The sequence below is a fragment of the Amphiura filiformis genome, chromosome 3, assembly GCF_039555335.1.
Source record: "Amphiura filiformis chromosome 3, Afil_fr2py, whole genome shotgun sequence".
NCBI classification, from domain to species: domain Eukaryota; kingdom Metazoa; phylum Echinodermata; class Ophiuroidea; order Amphilepidida; family Amphiuridae; genus Amphiura; species Amphiura filiformis.
The window spans coordinates 49,909,527-49,929,460 of record NC_092630.1 but is presented as its reverse complement, the minus strand read 5'-3'; the positions used below and the strand labels follow the sequence as shown (position 1 = coordinate 49,929,460).

At 35.8% G+C, this 19,934-nt stretch overlaps 2 protein-coding genes across 2 annotated transcripts in view; both read right to left on the bottom strand.

Moving 5' to 3' along the window:
* The window catches only part of LOC140147303 (calcium/calmodulin-dependent protein kinase type 1-like), a 169,088-nt gene that overhangs the window by 71,058 nt on the left and 78,096 nt on the right, over positions 1-19,934 (bottom strand).
* On the bottom strand, positions 9,834-10,571 carry LOC140148658 (uncharacterized). The gene has a single exon (XM_072170692.1). The coding sequence runs from the start codon at positions 10,569-10,571 to the stop codon at positions 9,834-9,836; it is 738 nt and encodes a 245-aa protein (XP_072026793.1).

The following is a 19,934-nucleotide window of genomic DNA, read 5'->3' as shown; positions in this document are numbered from 1 at the left end:
GTCTGTGTGCTGTCTTCTGAAGATAGCTCTAGTGGGTGGACAAGCTTTACTATAATAGAAAGATGAACATAGGATTTACTACATAAAATTTAGGCTGTGGCCCATGTTTTTTTACCTGATGCTCAGTGCAAAGAGCACTTCCAGATTGGCAAAAGAAATGTACATATCAAGAGGTAACATTAGGTTTTATCAAATTTAATACGTTATTCGTTCACAGTGAGCCAATAAAGCTGCTTGAAAAAATTTTGATTCAAAAAAAATATTCACTGCAATGTCATCACAGATTGAACCAATATAGATTCAGCAGAATTTTATGAAAATATTCCACCATTAATTAAAAATATTATTCACTTGTCTGTTATAAATCATCTGTGATAAACTACGTAATAAAAGTAGGGAAAATAATATTCTTATGATGGCATGTACCTGTCACAACATTAAAGTCACATTAATGTACCCCCCATGAATACAACATTTCCATAAAACATTTTTTTAAACTTGATATCACTTGAAAGTAATCCAAGATCACTGTACTTTAATATCAGCATCTTCTCAAGTAGTCATCACACTACTTGAAATACTGGTACAAGGAATGGTATGAGCGTGATCAAATTTGCCGTCGTCAAATATGCGTAACCTTTAGGTGTTAATCCACCTGTCTCATAGACACTCAATTGTGAGGAGGAATTCTCATTCTGCAATATCCACCATTATATACACATTGATATAATCAAAACCTGAAGACAGCTGGATATACAGTTACATGTACATATAGTATGGTAATGTTCTTCTCACCTTACGTGCCTGCATGCATGGACTACTTTTTTATCATTTATAGCACATTGATAAGTAATTTCATGCTTGGTTCTCTTAATGAAAATCTGCCGATTAAGTTGTGATGTCTTAATATTTTGGGAGGTTATTAGTGTATCATATTTCATGTACTATTCAAAATCAGAAATCTGATAATGATAAGCATTTTGAATGCAATGTATGTTGCCAAGTTTCACTTGCTGTGATTTATAATTAGTTAATCAATTTCAAATACTGTATTACTAGACTAATTGCCAATTCAAAATCAATGTATTGTAACCTGTTTACCTCAATATTTTTGGGTCCTTATTTTTCATTCTTATCATCAATTAATATTTTAATTGACATTCACATGGTAATTAGTGTTATCTTCAAAAAAAATTACCCACTGCAGCTGAAGAGAATGTAAGCAACAACTGTTGGTCATCTATCTCATAAGGCAAGCTCACACTCTGTTGTTGTTTGTTAATTACCTTAATGCTATTGCACCTGTTTCAAGGGGAAAACAACATTCAATTAATGCTTGCAGTAGATTCAGTTTACAATCAAAGGATCATTGCCCCCAACTTCACCATACGATCTGACTTCACCCAAAGCATCAGGTGATGTTACATAAAAACAAGAACTCTCGTCAAGACATAGCATACAAACACAGGTGCTATCTTCATAAGACAACACACACAAGCTATCTTCAGAAGACAGCAAGTCACAAACAGAAGAGCATTCTTCACAAGATGACATACACTAGAGCTATCTTCAGAAGACAGCACACAGACACAAATGCTATCTTCAGAAGACAGCAACAAGAGTTATCTTCAGTAGACAGCACACACACACACCCCCACACACAAATGCAAGAGCTATCTTCAGAAGACAGCATGCACACAAAAATGTAAGAGCAATCTTCAGAGGTCATTACACAAACACAAGACCTATCTTCAGTAGATAGCAATTTTCAGTAGATAGCATTATGTACAGAAAAGTGCTATATCTCCAGTAGATAATCTCACAAAACAAGTGTTATTTATAGGTAATTCACAGAATGAGATATATTCAGTACAAAGTTCACAAATACAAGCACCATCTTCAGAAGATAGCATGCAGCTGCAGTGCTCAACAAGTAAGTGTTATATATTAGTCAGTACACCAATAAGAGCTTTTTTGTGGTAGATAGCAAACAAAAACAAGTGCTATCTTCCATATAACTCACAAATAGCTATCTTCATTAGGCAACTGGTAAGCAGGTGCTATCTTCAGTAGATAGCACACTAAGAATCCATTTTTGGTATCTGGCTTGCAAATATTTCTAATGTAGTTATCACACAGAAATCAAATATTATTATCATTTTACTGATTGAATGGGATACAAGGCAAAAGACTGTATGAAGACATAAATATATGTGTCTAGGCCACGCACATGCAATAGCTATCTTTCATAGGTATCAGCAAAATAATTTGTGCAACTTTTGATAAAATTTGAAGACAAAAAATTTGCATTATGAGCTTACATGATGCTATCTATCTACACCACCGTCATAAAAGATGTTAGATATTTAATTAAATTATAGTATCATAATGCAATGACCCTCGCTCATTCGATACAGAAAAACACTCAGCAGACACGTGCAAATTATTAATTACGACCATATAACAATAATTTACTGCCCACGACATACACATTTCCCTTAACAGGTGTAGGCTGTGATTTACCCAGGGTAGGAAGACTGAGGTTATATATTGCCCAGGGTTTAGATATAACAAACTCTAGCTGACTGACTTGGCTGGCATGACTGCCTGCCCGCCTGGACGGCCAGAAATTCAACCCCCAACTGCACAGCATGCCAATCAGAGGCCAAAAGTTTTTATGTTTAATTTTGACACATCAAGAAATCATCTACAGTGGTAGGTCAGAAATAAGATCTATAGTGGAAGACTTCCAGATATGTGAACTGTCCCAGAATAACTGCACTGATATACTCAAGCTGCATGCATGGTGTACCATTTACATCTACATCTGTGATCAGACCTTGAAAAATATCAGACTGCAATTTGAGTAAGCAGATCATAGCAGACATAATGTGACTAGAACATTACCTTTAATTTCTAACCCTGGTCATAATTTAACCTTTAACCTACATAAATGGTGCCATCACCTGTTCCCATGTACTATTACATTTAAATATGACACGCTTCAAATTTGCAGCATCATGATGCAACTTCTCATACCAATTGCCATAGCTATACTCTAATGAGACACATACTTCCTTTTACAAAATGTGCATACTATAAGCATCCAGCATGTAATGACAGCAATGGTGGAGCGATGACCTTACCGCCTACATGGGACATATGGACAAGACAATTAATTAAGCAAGAGACAAAAAAGAAGCAGGTTAACAGCATGTAATGACAGAAACGGTGGAGCGATGACCTTACCGTCTACATGGGACATATGGACAAGACAATTAATTAAGCAAGAGACAAAAAAGAAGCAGGTTATGGTCAGCAATGACCAAGCACAGCCTGGTGAGGTTACAAAGTGAGTTGTAATTACGCTGTGCCACTCATTGGCTGTTGATGGTTGAAAAGAGTAAAAACCCTCTCAGTTTGCAAATACCAAAGTGAGTGCACTGCACACACCATGCATTAAAAAGGAACCTTCTTTATGTTATTTATGCACCATTTAATATCTTAAATTGCCACTTAATTTTATTACAATTTTATTTATAGTCCAGTTAATTTTTGCAGTACAAATGGTATTATAATTAAACTTGGTTTGTTCCGATTGCAAAACCATTGAAAAATTACAAATAATGGCAAACACTGAAACCATTAAAATTCTAGCCAATTTCAGCAAGAAATTACATCATAGAGTATATTATAATACTTGCAACCATACTGCCATGGCAATGAAACAAACCAATTCACTTGTCATGACGAAAAGAAAATTTTTCATAAATTAAAAAGTATAGACATATTGATTAATCATGAGTAAATTTCAAAGGTGAAATCAATATTCAAGCAATAAGGAACCTTGCATGCATTTACACCGCTCATTTACATTATAAACACAAAAAAGGTCTGTTTGCCTTTTCAGCTCAAAATTTATTTGGGTTGGTAGGTCGTTTTTTGTTGTTGTTGTTTTTTAAGATTCTAAAGAATGCTAAAATCCTACTGATACACACTGGATTTGTGTGTTCCAACCTTTGTTCTGATACTTTATAGTAAAGCTTGGTGGAATTTATGTTGCAGAATGGAGCATAAAAAATCACTCTGCGGCGTTTAATGTTTTACAATACATCCAGCTGCTATTTATCTGTGTACAGCATTTGTTTTACAGCATTCATTGATGTCTAGAGGTGAATAAATTGGGATCAAAATGTCACTAATATTTAGTGCTGAGAATTGCATCAAAATGTTTAAAAGCTCCATTTCCACTTTGTTAAAAACAAACAAAGTGATAGTGACTTTAAAAAAAAAACATTGTTGGGTTGGTTGGGAGAGGGCAATCAAACTTTTTTTTTCAAAAGCCTTAGAGCACTTGTTGGTCAATAAGTAGGTCTTAATCTCAACCTCATGTATTCATTTAGGTTGCTTTTCTTGTATCAACAAACACAGTAGAACTTAGGTTCCTGGGATAGAGATCATGAAGTATTTATTACTATTTTAATACTGCAAAATACACAATTTTTGCAGTACAAATTTTCATCTACAAAATTAAATGTTGTGGTATGAAGATATCTATGATACAATGTAAGATATGTGTGTGATTTTGGTAAATATATTTCAAAGACAAACGCTTTCTATAAAAAAATCATAACCTAACAAAATTATTGCGTATTACGGTATTAGTGTAGTCATTTCCAATATGCCTTCATCACAAACAAGTCAATCCATATTTTTCAATTTTCTGAATTATATACCAGCTTCAATCGATCACGAGTTGCTCCAGATTTTGATTAATAAAGCTCACTACGTATAGCTACGCCACTGATAGTACAAAATGTTAGGTAATTGAGAGGCAATGTAATATCAATGCTAGCTAATGGCAAATTCATATCACTTATAAGTCACATAAACCATGTTAATATACTCTTTTGTGTAGGACAATTCTATTAACATGAATATATAGAACAAATCCATTCAAGAGCTTTCAAGGTAGATGATGCCACTAGGCATTTCTAAATATAGCTCTCTTTTAGGCTTAAAAATGATGTAAGACAATGATGCATTCAACAAGACTGTCATAGGATATACTTCATGTGCATCATACCTCCATTAGAAGGTTAGCAATGGGCCCTTCCAGTTAAAATCCATACACCCCCTACCCCTAAGGAAATCCATATTCCACCCATTTAAAATGGAGCCACCCATTCAGGGTAACCCAATTTGAAATTCACACTCCCTCTTTGGAAGATTAATGCCATGCCTTTCACAGGGATGTATGTATTTTAACTGGAACAGCCCAACCATTGAATCTTCTCCTTATGTCAAATCTAAAACATTTTACAATGTACCACTAACCTAAAATCTGCTACTATTCAAACACTATTAAAACCCATTTAAAAAAAGTTCAATACACATTTACAATTCAACGGATGTTACATTCTAAATAATTCACTCGTCTTAAAAATCCTAAAACGGCACACTTCGATTACACCGGTGCTTTAAACCAAATACAATGCACCCCATACATTAGCCCATACTAACAAACTCTGTTGAACCAATTTACAATCCATGAATTTTTTAACTTGCAAACAACAAGCAAGTGAAAATAAATAAGAGATGGTAAAACAGCAACTACACATGCAAAGACGTCACGACAGGACTAACGGTGGCAGTCAATAAGTGAATTCCAAATGTCTCCATAGCGTTCTTATTTAGTGAATGCCACAGTTCTGTGTGTATAGTCAGAGAAGACACCTTATACTTCCCATAATCCATTTCTTCCCTGTACTGATTTGCTATTCAGTGCAACATAGGGTCAACAGAGACAAGATATGTACCTAAATAAATCAGTACAGGGAAGAAATGCATTGTGGGAAGTGTAAGATATCTCCCCTGATGTATATATAGTAGTGGGAGGAAAGTGATCACTGGTGTGGGAGTTAACATTATTGGGACTTGAGCGACATTTCAAACAAGAAAGGTTGCTTAAAGGTGATGTGTAGTGCTGACATTAATAGGGCTGATGATACCATTTTTTTACATGGATCAAATGTTCTCATATGGTAGTAGGCTATATAGACCTATACAATGAGTTCACATAAAGCACGAAACTAATCAAGACACTGTGTAGTTCCAAAATAAGTGCCATATTATTTTCAGGTTCACAGAAGACTGCCCTGTATCAACAGAGAAAGGTAAATAATTGGTGGCTCTGAAAAGAGCCATTCACTGAAGACTGCCCCGTATCAACAGAGAAAAGTAAATAATTAGTGGCTCTGAAAAGAGCCATTCACTGAAGACCACCCCTTATCAACAGACTATGTGAGAACCTTGCCTATCTGCTGATGCAACTGCAGACAATTTGCAAGTAAGTTGGTTGCCCTGTACCTCTTTGTGTGATTATTAAATCAATGGGCTGTCCCTTGCCTATGAGGTCAATACCTCAACTTTACACTTCAAAGTAGCACTGCAACAGTAACCTCCATCTCGTAACTTCGAAAGATGAAAACAGACTGGCATCAAAACTTTTTTCAATTTTTAAAAGATTTTTTTTTTCAATTTTTTGTTCTTAAACATTTTGTTTAAATTATTTAAGTTAGTGTAAGAAGTTCACATGTTTTGTCTTCAAGTAATGCATGCATGCAAGATGCTATAGGATGTATTCCATGTACAGCAGCTGTCAGATGCTAGTCATGTACAGTAACATCTGAACATCAGTCACAAACAATGTTTGAATCTAGAATGAAGTGTGGATACAAGGGGAGAAGACAAGACTCCATCTTGTAAAAGTCAATACTGTTTAAGATTTATTTGCATGCAGCCGGCTACAGAATTAAAGGGGCATTGCTGACTGCTGAAACTTTCCATACATATTCAATTTTCAGAGATTGCACTGTGAGAAAATGAGATATGGAAACTGATATGGAGTCTTGTTGACAGCACAAAAATGAATACAGGACTATAATAATATAGGACATATATCCTTACACTTCTAACATATCAAAAGTGCTTTTCCTATTTGAAGATGCATAGGTAATGGTTGCTTTGGAGCATTATGTACCTTACATGTTTTTTTTAAGATGTTCCATGATGGACATGGAGGTGCCAAAGTGGATATATGGGTAAAAATGCAACACTCTTTTCATCTACAAATATAAATCTACTGTGCACAAAAAGTATCCAAACACTTAACACAAAACAAATTCTTAAAGACACTACAGCTAAATTTCAAAATAAGCTGGCCAAAAGACGGATAATTTTGTTCTGCATACTTTGATACCTCATTTGGCATGATGCAACTTTATTCCACTAACCTATATGCATTTGAATGACAAAGGTAGAGTTTCAAAAGTGACAAATTTGGATATCCTCCTTCAAGGTGTTATTATGGCCTCGTTAAAGCCCGACAGATGAACACTCACTCCGCTACGTTCAATATCTGCATGCTTCAAGGGAAAAGTCAATGTAAATTTTTGTCGTTTTTGAAACGCTCTCTTTTTTATTCAAATTGCTATAAGTTAGGGAAATAAAGTTGTATCGTTCCAAATGAGGTATAAAAATACGCAGAACAAAATTCTTCATCTATCGACTAATTCTAATTTGGTGTTAGTATCTTTAAAACAAATGACTTTTGCAGATACTTTCCGTGCGCAGATTGGTGAAGAGAACTGAAGATCATTAGTTTTGCCTGTTGATGATCAATGAATCACAAAAAGTCATTGTTTACCTTTTTCAATCTAAAACAAGAAACTTTGCTTTAACTTTTCCAAAAGCCAAGTACACCGCATAACCACACACAAGACTCATTATCTCTACTGCTCTTCTTAATGGTTAAATAATATCTGTAACTGTCAACACAATTCCAGTCAGAAATTTGCAACTACACAAAAGGTCAGAGACCTGATGAATGCCCTGGATCAGGCCGGCTGACGTGACTCGCATGACTACGCTAAGACCGGCATTCCTAAATCAAAAGAGACGATCAAGTTCCAATGAAGCCACAGAATGAGGAAAATAAATAGATGAGGTTTATTATAGCTTGTTCTGATTTTCGATGAAATGATATACTTGAAACGGCTTGGATTTATGAAGGCAACAATAAATAAACTTTTGCGCTTCTATTAACGAACTAAAAGACCGCTGTAAGAATCTATAGACAAGACAAGAGGGGCAATACAGCTTATTTCAGCAATCTATATCATAAATGTTGATGATGACGTTGACTGATAACAAAGAGGATGATTTATACGTAAGCAGTGCTAAGGCATTGTCTTTAATGAGGTGAGCAGATATGACTTGATATCACACCATTAAAAAATCAATGACAATAACAACTTGTTATTGTCATCAAAACTGCACAAATTTTCCTTTCACAACCGGTATAAACAAATAATTTAGCAGCTATCAGAACTACTTAAATTATTAACACTTGATCTAACATTTTAGAAGATAACTATAGGTTTTCTCAGTTAATTTAGCACATTTTTCGTTATATTTAATATCCCGTTAAGTTTGAATTCGTCCATAAAATTTGGAAGTGTCTATTTGTAAACTTAAATTTCGTCTTTGGTCAAATATATTCATAGTTTGGTAAATAAGATTCATTAAATGTTTAATTAATTTCGTCCAAATGGTCTTAAATTTCGTCCAATGCAGGGGTTATCAACTCATTGTGTTAGTTTATTTCGTCTTTGATCACAACTTTTCAAATTTAGGTCATTTAATTTTGTCTTTAACATTCATAAAGCATGTAGAAGTGGGCCTACATATTTTCATTTTCTTTCTTTCTTTCTTTCTTTCTTTCTTTCTTTCTTTCTTTCTTTCTTTCTTTCTTTCTTTCTTTCTTTCTTTCTTTTTCTTTCTTTCTTTCTTTCTTTCTTTCTTTCTTTCTTTCTTTCTTTCTTTCTTTCTTTCTTTCTTTCTTCATTTCTTTCTGCATTTCTTTCTGCATTTCTTTCTGCATTTCTTTCTGCATTTCTTTCTGCATTTCTTTCTGCATTTCTTTCTGCATTTCTTTCTGCATTTCTTTCTGCATTTCTTTCTGCATTTCTTTCTTTCTGCATTTCTTTCTGCATTTCTTTCTGCATTTCTTTCTGCATTTCTTTCTGCATTTCTGCATTTCTTTCTTTCTGCATTTCTTTCTGCATTTCTTTCTTTCTGCATTTCTTTCTGCATTTCTTTCTGCATTTCTGCATTTCTTTCTGCATTTCTTTCTGCATTTCTTTCTGCATTTCTTTCTGCATTTCTTTCTGCATTTCTTTCTGCATTTCTTTCTGCATTTCTTTCTGCATTTCTGCATTTCTGCGTGCATTTCTTTCTGCATTTCTTTCTTTCTGCATTTCTTTCTTTCTGCATTTCTTTCTTTCTGCATTTCTTTCTTTCTGCATTTCTTTCTTTCTTTCTTTCTTTCTGCATTTCTTTCTTTCTGCATTTCTTTCTGCATTTCTTTCTTTCTGCATTTCTTTCTTTCTTTCTGCATTTCTTTCTGCATTTCTTTCTTTCTTTCTTTCTTTCTGCATTTCTTTCTTTCTTTCTTTCTGCATTTCTTTCTTTCTTTCTTTCTTTCTTTCTTTCTTTCTTTCTTTCTTTCTTTCTTTTTTCTTTCTTTCTTTCTTTCTTTCTTTTTTTTTTATTTCTTTTTTTTTTTCTCTCATTTCTATATCATATATGTGTCAATTCAATGACTGAATGGGACCCTGGACAATTTGGATAACTTTGTTTAAATATGCTCCAAAGGTAAAACCATGCAAAACTTTAGGATCTTGACAGATCTCTTGCCTGTTCTTGTTATACTTTATTTATATATAAATATTCCATATTTGATCTTATTTAATGGATTTTGACTTATCCATCTAACCATCAATTGGTTGTCTGGCGATGGAACGAGCAAGATAGGTCTGTGCATGGTTGTACCAACGGGCACACTTGTCTGGAGTTATGACATCCACATTTTCTTGTGCCACTTCTTCTAGCAATTGGGCTCTCCATGCCTGCAAATTGAGACCAGCCTCTCTAGCAGCAGTGGCATCTCCAACCCTTTGTTGCATCTCTGGTAGTGAAAGGGATCGCTTAACACCAGCCTTGAATGCTGAGTGGCACATCTCTACTGGATTGAGAAACGGAGAATAAGGTGGAGTTCTGTTCACTGCAATGTTCTGGAATTCATCGGGGACTCTGGCATTGATGTGCGGCCGTGCGTTGTCATAGATGAGAAAGATCTGATCGCCGACCGGGAACATCTGCACAGCATTAGCACAGGTTTCATAGATGAATTTCTGGAAACTTTCCAAGGTTGTAGAACCAAGTCTGATGGAGTGGTGGACTAGGCCTACTTCATTGGAAATGGCAAATGTACAATTACAGTTTCTTCCACGCTGGTTATGGATAACCCTCCTGGCTGGTTGGCCTCTTGGGGCTCTCCCGTAACTTCTCCTTGTCCAGAGATTGTATCCACACTCATCAATGTAAATACAGTGGCCTAAAACCCCTTCTCTCAGAAACCACTGGGCATAATCAGCCCTCTGTTGGATCACACGCTCGGCATTCCGACCTTCAGGGACGTCTTCAGCTAGCTTCAGAGTTAGAAGCATGCCATCCAGTGAACGAGCCAGAACGAGCCAGCCTACTTCATTGGAAATGGCAAATGTACAATTACAGTTTCTTCCACGCTGGTTATGGATAACCCTCCTGGCTGGTTGGCCTCTTGGGGCTCTCCGTAACTTCTCCTTGTCCAGAGATTGTATCCACACTCATCAATGTAAATACAGTGGCCTAAAACCCTTCTCTCAGAAACCACTGGGCATAATCAGCCCTCTGTTGGATCACACGCCGGCATTCCGACCTTCAGGGGCGTCTTCAGCTAGCTTCAGAGTTAGAAGCATACCATCCAGTGAACGAGCCAGTGTGCTGCGTGATATTACTGGTTTGTCAGGAAGTCGCCTTCTAAGTTCAGCGTTGATGGCCTCCAACGTCATCAATGGATTTTCATCGACGATCTGTTGAAGAGAGTTCTTCATGTTGTCATCAACCTTTGGAGGACGATTCCCTCGTCTCGGTATAGCATCACGTCTGCCCTGACGGACGTAGACAACGATAATTGATCGCGCTGTCCGTCTTTTCACGCCAAGGGTCTCAGCAACCTGGACGTAGTCCATGTCGTTCTCAAATGCATCAATAATACGGTTTCTATCTTGATTTGAAACGTGATTGTAGGGACCTCTTTGTCTCGCTGCCATATTTTTGTGATAACGTTTATTTGGTCAGAATAAATTTAGACAGGTCTGTTCGGATCTCTATCAGCAAGGTAAAAGAACAGTGGTTCAAATCTAAGCTGCAATTGAAGACCTACAATACAGTATTATATGGAGGACGAATTGCTTTGATAAAAGCATGAAAAGTAATGAACAAAGACAAATTATATTTGTGCAAGTACTGTCCATGTAACAGGTGAGACGATTTCAGTGCGTTTTAGGACGAAATCAAATGACCAATGAATTAAATGAAATGGACATATTCTGAAATATAATGATCTTTTGAAGAAACGTATTTCACCAAATGCTCAATTCAATAATATTGGACGAATTCTAGCTTCACCAGAGATGAAATACAATGAAAAACGTGTTAAATTAAACGGAAAAACCTATATTAAAAAATACATTTGGTCTGATAAAAAAACTGGTTTGGCTAAGTAAAAGTGATCACGTTCCAATGAAGCCACATATTGAGGAGAGGAAAGATTTATTACATCTTGTTGTGAATTTTTAATGAAGACGATATCCTTGGGACAGTTGGGATATGGCTTCTACTTTTTTTAAACAAATTAACTAAAAGACCTTTGTAAGAATCTACATGACAAGACAAGACAAGGACCATACAGCTTATTTCAGCTATCCAAGTCATTCATGTTGATGATGACGTTGATTGATACTGGTGTCCAAGAAAATGATATACATGTTTGCAGTTAATGTGTAATAAGATCATTGTCCCTAATGAAGAAAGAAGATAATGACACAATGTCACTGTTAAATAATCAAGCTAATATCTACTGATGTCAAGATGAAAATGACATTGATTGACACTGCTAACAATGAGGACACACCAATAACTGTTGATGAGTGATAATTAGGCCTATAGAGTGCAGCTTCAGCTCCCCAATATGATGTCATTCATGATGTGATAACAAAGAGGATTACTCTTAACAGCTGTGACCAGTGTAAATCAGACATTGTCTTCCATGATGTCACTATTAAAAAAAAATCAATGATGTTAACTAATTAAATCCTTGATATAATAATGACATTATCATAAACGATGCATTCTTAGTCAGTGGCTGTGGCTTAGCTTGTTAACGCTGAATTTCATTGGTTTCTGCATGCCGTCTATCACACGGTGGTGGTTGGCAGTAACCCCGGAGGGGCCACTTACATTACGTGATGGACACCATGCTCATGTATGGACTCTCGAAACGCACCCTAAACGAGTATTACTTTTCAATTTTGTCCCTCCCCCAACCCTTGAATACTATGTCATCAAAACCCTAACATCCAACATGTATTCCAGATAACAATATCAGAGTCATACATGATTCGATTGGGCGATTCAATAACATTATTCTATCATATGTAAAATAGAACATTAGCAATAAAATTACATCCCATACTGACAAAAAACGCATGTTCTATGGCCCAACGGACTTGCCAAATAGGGTCAGTCGGTCAGGTGGTTTCTTTTATTTGTGGAAGAGTCTAAATAATCCTAAAATTGTTTGGGGCAAACATAGTTTGAAAATTTCTTGAATTGTTTTCAAAAATTTCAGTCAAAATCAGGCTAATAAACATCTTTTTTAATTTTACATAAAAACACAAAATCTAGGTTGGTCTTGGTCGTAGAACTCAAATTCCATAAGACTCAAATTCCACATTATAAAAGTGGGCAACTCTTATAATCCAGGCCAATATTGTTAGCTTTTAACAATATTTTCTCTCAAAATGTACTGCAGTCATGGCAATATAACATTAGTTGGGTTGTACATTGTTTTAATATATCAAGAAAGAAATTTGCTTTGTCCATAAAAATGTCACCTTTAGCATTATTAAAAATTGAAAACCTATTTATGATTTTTTTTTAAATTATTTTTGTGTAAGCCATACACATTTTGTTTTTGGGGGAAAAAAAAGTACAAAAAGTGATGACAATTTTTTTTTATCGTTCATCTTTTTTCTCATACATTTTGTTTACATCCTGACTCTAAAAATATGCATTTGGCATTTTAATATTCTGGCATTTGCTGTGCTTTTTGTTCATTAAAAAACACATTTCTTGCTTGTGTTAGTAAAGCTTTAAAATCACCAAACTTTCATTCTGCTGCACACACACACACCCCAACCCATCTTATATTCACATAACCAAGAAGCAAAGAAAATGAAGTGTTTTTAGAAAATTGCAAGTCACTGAAACTGGATCACAAACAAGGTCAATGAACTCCAAGAAAATGGATCAATTACAGCATCAAGTAATGCAAGCCGGAAAGAGTTACGTGTATGACGTAGACTCCTTCATCATCTCATTGCAACGTAATGATTTCTGTAAATTCAAACCAGCTATGGGGATGTGACAGATGATGAGTCTCATATTTTACATTACTGTTTATGTACTTTCTTGAATTGACATACAGAACAAGTAACATACATGATTAAGCCATTCTGGTATGTATGGCACAATTTATAACATCAGATCACTTTACATAACGTTCAATATCATCTAAGTTAGTTGCTGATCAAATTAAAACCAGTGCTTTAAGTACTGTATAGTAAATATCCCCTTGCTATTTTGAGGAGACAACTTTGATCTCTTATATCTTATACATTAATTTTACTTTCTTCAGTTGAAAATATCATCAAAATCACTTCCTACATTAAAGGGGTTTAACCGATTGACATCCTCATTTCTCATCCCTCATTTTTCTTCACTATACTAAAATGCAGAAAACCTTAGACGAGCGCGTATTGTAAGGATACATCGCGTATATACTGCGTTGAACGCACTTGTCTCTGATTGGCTGCTAAGGCGATATATTGTTGCTGAGTGGAAATTTATGAATGAACTGTGCGCCGTGCGCGTTGTTAGCGCCCGAATTTGCAACATCACGGTAGTCGCGCTCGTAAAAGGTTTGCTGCATTTTAGTATAAAACTGAGATTTTGGTAAAAGAAGAAAGCTCATATTTTTCGTCATTATCCGAGTACAATTTAACATCCGAGATGTTTCGTTTCTAGATGGTGTACACAACCACATCTGGAAGTAACATGTACTATCCTATGAAGCATTGTTATACACGTTTTTGTTCTAATATCAAATCCGCTAGAGCAATACAACAATACAGGCCTCAATGTATTATAGAAAACAGAACATAAAAAATCAGACCATGCCCCTTTAACTTAGTAAGTCCATAGACAAAGCTGCTTTATTCAGTAGACAGATTTAAGTTGCATATTTTAGAGCTTGTAATTTCTTGTGCCAATGTTAATTTCTACATGAACCCTAGGTTAAATCAATTGAAATACAGACACAAATACACAAGTGATTTTAACTTGATTTAGCTGGTCTACGTGTTGAAGTTGGCATACAAATCACAATCTATGAATAATTCACTAATTTATGAGCCACTATCTTCAGACTATTTCCTATCTTTAGTACATATCTGCAATAACTTTATAGCTGATAAGCTGCTATCTTCAGTAGATAGCGATCTTGTTGAATGCATCACAATATATATTACCATATCCAGTGACAAAATTTATGGAAGGAAACGTCCCCTCAACAGACGTTTATAAATCTAAGTTAGTCGCCATTATGACCAGTGTTCTCCCTGAAGTATCATCCCCTAGGGACGTAATAGCCAACCTCTGCATGGCACGAGGGACATACTCATTCACTTATTACGGCATGGTTTTATACGCATCATCATTACCTCAGCTGACTTCTTTCAATGCTGATCTGTGGCTTGAAGAAATCGTGCCTAGAATACTTGACCCAGAAACTGGTACTGTCACACACAAAAGATACACGTTGTAGGGAAAGAGATGATGTGACCACAACATCACCACAAACTCATCCACGATGGTGTCAAGCAAAAAGGGGCAATGTCCAGCCAGTATGAAGGGTTGACTTGCCAACCGTGCAATGCAACTGTCCAGGTCACACACCTCTATAAACAATCTGTCTTTGAATACAAAGTACCACTCATGTTACGGCCAATTTATTTTTTGTACAGGCAGGAAAACGAGGAAGGCTGGGGTTGGACAAATCTGAAGAGGCTTTCCCGTGGTAGTTTTATCTGATTTGCTTGAATAAATTGTTACATGTATGTTGGTGGTATGGTGGTATCAGGGGATGCAGGTAAAATGGTAACAAGAGATAATGCATTATCTGAGGAGTAATATCTCAACTTCCTGGAGTGTGGAAAATTCATTTGCTTTTTATGATATGGCTTACTTGCCATGGTATGATGTATAGGACCAACCTGATGCACTCAGTTTAAAAGGGCATTTTGTGATCCACAGCCTCATCCCCCCACTTTTCACAAAAAAGTTGAGATCTTGCTACCACTGGAAACATCTGGCTACATAATGTTTATGTGAATTCGTTTAGCAAAAATATTGCCAAATTTGAATTACGTTCTGGTGTACCAGAACGTAATTCAACACAGTGGCCTATGGAGCAGTGTATTAGTATTACACATAATCATGCATAACTCGCAAACCCAAAATCTGAATCAACTGAAATTTTGGAAATAAGCTTTTTTTGTGGATATTTATTGAAAAATTTCATAATAGAGGATGCTAGGATCACGAAATACTCCCTTATTAATGTCAGAAATTATGACCACTTTTGATATATTAATAGAAGCAATAGCTTAAATGTCTTTTACAAAACCATTCCACTGAACAGATTTTCATCACAGTCTCTCTAGCTTTCCTTTAAAATTTCATCTTATCTCATGTGAATGTTATATATTTAAGTCGCTGATGTCATTTGAAGTAATCTGACATAGTGTATATACTTCATAGTCAGACTGATTGGGAAGACATTAAATAGCATCCATAGTTTAATGCTAAAATGTCAAAGTCATAACACACCAATAAAAATACCATATTTTTATTTGTTTATGAATGTTTTGCTTCATGTATGAATGGAGCTACTAATGGATTTCAACTTATGTTGAACTATGGTTTTTGATATCTCACTTGATTAAATGTCATTGCATTGAATATTTGATAATAGAAATCCAATGGATTCTTTTAGCCACAATCAATTATCTATAATCAACCTGTTTTGAGCTGTATTTTTTCTTGAATATTGTCTAATTAGTACATGAAAGCTACAATATACACCAAGGATATTTTTAAGAAACATAAATATGGCGCCAATTTCAAATAGCTTACCGTTGAATCAATACCAGATGCATTTTCAACATAATTGCCGCATAGTATTAATTTTGGAGGTTATGTGTTATTCCAGTGACACATTCAAGTTCGGCGATTCATATAACTTACTTGACTTTCCTGGAATAACATTATCGCGGCACCTTGTCTGTTCAAGTTATACTCGGTGCTATACAGAAAGATTAATACTCCAATATTCATTTTGAAGAATTTCAATTTCGTTATATGAGTGCAGCAATAAACGTTATTGGTCTGTTTATAGTGCCAATCCATTCTTGTTAATGTTTACTTATACGCTAAAATACCAGACAATTTGTCTCACTATAAACACGCTCACTGTTTTAAGTGATAACTAAATTTCATCACAAGTACCGTTCAAGCTTCACTTGCCATCCTTACACACTTGTCTCACAGGTACTTGCATTATTTTTCTCGTGTGTGAAATCAAAATGTGCCTCAAAATTGAATAATTAAACAAAATATTTCAACTAATAACATGAGCATTGTTATAAATACAGGGTGTATCAAAATGATTGGTACCCATCACCTTTGTTGTCTGATGAAATGCCTGCTTCTTCCAAATTCAACATAAAAAAAATTCACGTTTTCCATACAGTTTCGGCAATCCAGTCTGTTGCCTTTCTCAATGGTGTCTGCCAATTGATCCTTTGTTGGATGGTATGACATCATCAGAAGATGATGAAGCCCTCAGGATCAATTGGTCGTAGACGTGACTCAGCTGGTAGCCCCCCCCCCCCCCAATTATTGTTTAATAACCTTTTATGACATTAATCTACAAAAAAGGTGGATCCTAATACTGTATTATGGGTGCACACCAGTAAATAGCTCCCATTGACTTTCTGTACAAACAGGGTCCAGGAAATGATGTGGCACTCGAATGTCCGTACTCAATGGATATTGATGGGTACCAATCATTTTAATACACCCTATATATCTTCTCTCCCTTGTTCAAATGCTTGATATCCAAAGATTATATTCTCTCAATGCTTGCCTGATATCCCACTAATTCTCTCATTGCCTGCCTGATATCCAAGAGAGTTGGATAACCTTGCTGATAGTTCACAGATGAGCAGAAGAGATAATATGCTTCAAAAAAGGCAAAGTCGGCATCATTAGGCTAGCTAGGTATATATCGGCCGGTTATCTGTATCATCTCTCATTCCATGCTGGGATTTCATTCTCATCCTCCTCCTGCCCGACCAGCCGACTCAGCCGTACCAACCACACAAACTCACTGTATCGATCTAGAACACAAGATTGGATTATATAGGATACCCTCAAGGAAATATCACCATGACAACTCGTACTATTTTTTTGAAGAAGACAAAAAAAGATCAGTTTGTTTTCAGTTTGATGGATTTTAGAAGCAACTAAAGAAGTGTGTTTATTGTGTATTTTTACAGAAAGAAGGATTTGGGTGAGCGTGGGAAGATTGAGCCGACTATTTTATGTACACACGGGCAGCTGATGCAAAATACTTGACATAAATAACAAATTAAGCAGCAATTCCCCTACCACTTAAATTCTAAATCAAATTCAAATCTGCGACACCCGAGCTGGGACTTGACCAAAACCTAGTGAGGGATAAATCGCAACCTGGGTCAGCAATATAAACTCATAAAAAACAATGGTTTGCTCACGAGTCTGCCGCTGGCATTTCAGGCCCATGTCTGAGCTTGCTGTACGCGACCTAGGGTCATCATGATGTGACAAACATATACGATATTCCTTGCAGCGTGTCTGCGATAGCTGTGGGACACTGTACAAGCGTGTGCACTACAGTTCTACCTGTCTTATCTGCATAGTATCTCCAACATAGGATACTCGGACTATACTACACGATTGCAATGGCTTGAACTAGATTCAAATGTCATGGTTATAAATGCAATATTGTGGCGCTTGTTCTTGCATCAGTCACATTTCATAACACTTTAGTCCCTTCTGGCGACAAATTGTGCAAAAAATAATCTTCATAATATTTATTCACATTAACTGAGCCTTTAAAAGGATAAAACAAAATCCTATACATGGTGCATATTGTACTTAATTTCCGTAGACGACGGGGAGGAAACTGAGGCAGCGTAGTAAGCTAAATTAGACATTTATGTTTCACATGGTTTGGCTATGCACTTATCAAACCCATCAGACGAGACTGCATGGTTTATTCCTCATCATACCGCTGCATGGACTGTTCCAGTTGAAATCCATACACCCCTATGGAAAGACATGACCTTAATCTCCCACACAGGGGGTGTGAATTTTAAATGGAGTTACCTGAATGGGTGACTCCATTTGGTATCTATATAAACCCCCATGTGGAAGATAAAGGTTATGTCTTCTACAAGGGGTGAATGGATTTTGAATGGAATAGCCCAATATACCAAGAGGTATGTAGTTAGTTACCATTTCATCTATTCTGCACTAATGTCAGTTGTTATCATGTTTGGTACTGATCAATGACTAGCTTTAAATGGGTCTTCTCTTAAAGTACCAAAATCTCTGGGAAGTGTATATCATTGACATTAATATTTTAGTTTAAACATTAAAAAAATTATTTAAAAACCTTATTATTACCACCCAATCCCTAAATGCCCAGGTTTTTTGATAGTCCACCTAATATTTCAACATGTCAATTAACTCTACATTAAAGCAGAACTTTGCAACATATTAAAGGATACATAATTTGAAGCTATACTACTACACCGAGTCAGAGTTAGTAATTTAAAAATTCTGCCTCTAAAAATAAAAGAGCCTGATTTATAAGTAAATAATGAAGCAGATATTACTGTGCTTTACTGTAGCTTCCTGGGTTCACTTATAAAATCACTTAAAGGAGTCTTTTGTGATCATCTTTTTATGTTATTTTTCAGTAGATATCCACGAAAAAAAGCTTATTTCCAAAATTTCAGTTGATTCCGATTTTGCGTTTGCGAGTTATGCATGATTATGTGTATACACTGCTCCATAGACAACATTGTGTTGTAATTTCGTTCTGGATTTGGCATATCTATTCATTTGGAGGCGATGGGCAAACTTCCATTAATTGAAAGACGGGGGTTCCTTATTTGTATATTAAATCTTCAGATACTGCAGCAAGACATATGATCTTATACCATCAAAACAAAGACAAACAAGAGGAGTGGCAGGCAGAGTAAATTAATAACCTCAGTCATCCAGGAGCCACAAATACACAAAATTAGATGAGTATTCTTTGTTTAGTAGTTTACTGGCATGACCAACCATTTATAGGTTTATTGTGAAGAAAAAGACAATCTTTGATTTTAACAATGTGTAGTCCGGAAGAAGCTGGAAGACACCCTTTCCGATATGCCGTTGGCTCCCAAAGACCCACCATGCATATCTACAAAAATGATACTGCCCCTCCCAGTCATCAAAAGAGAAACAAATTCAGTTAGTGATATTAAGGTCTAGGGTCTATGATATGTGCATGCTTATGTTTGGCATTACTTCCCTGGTTCTTCAGATCAACT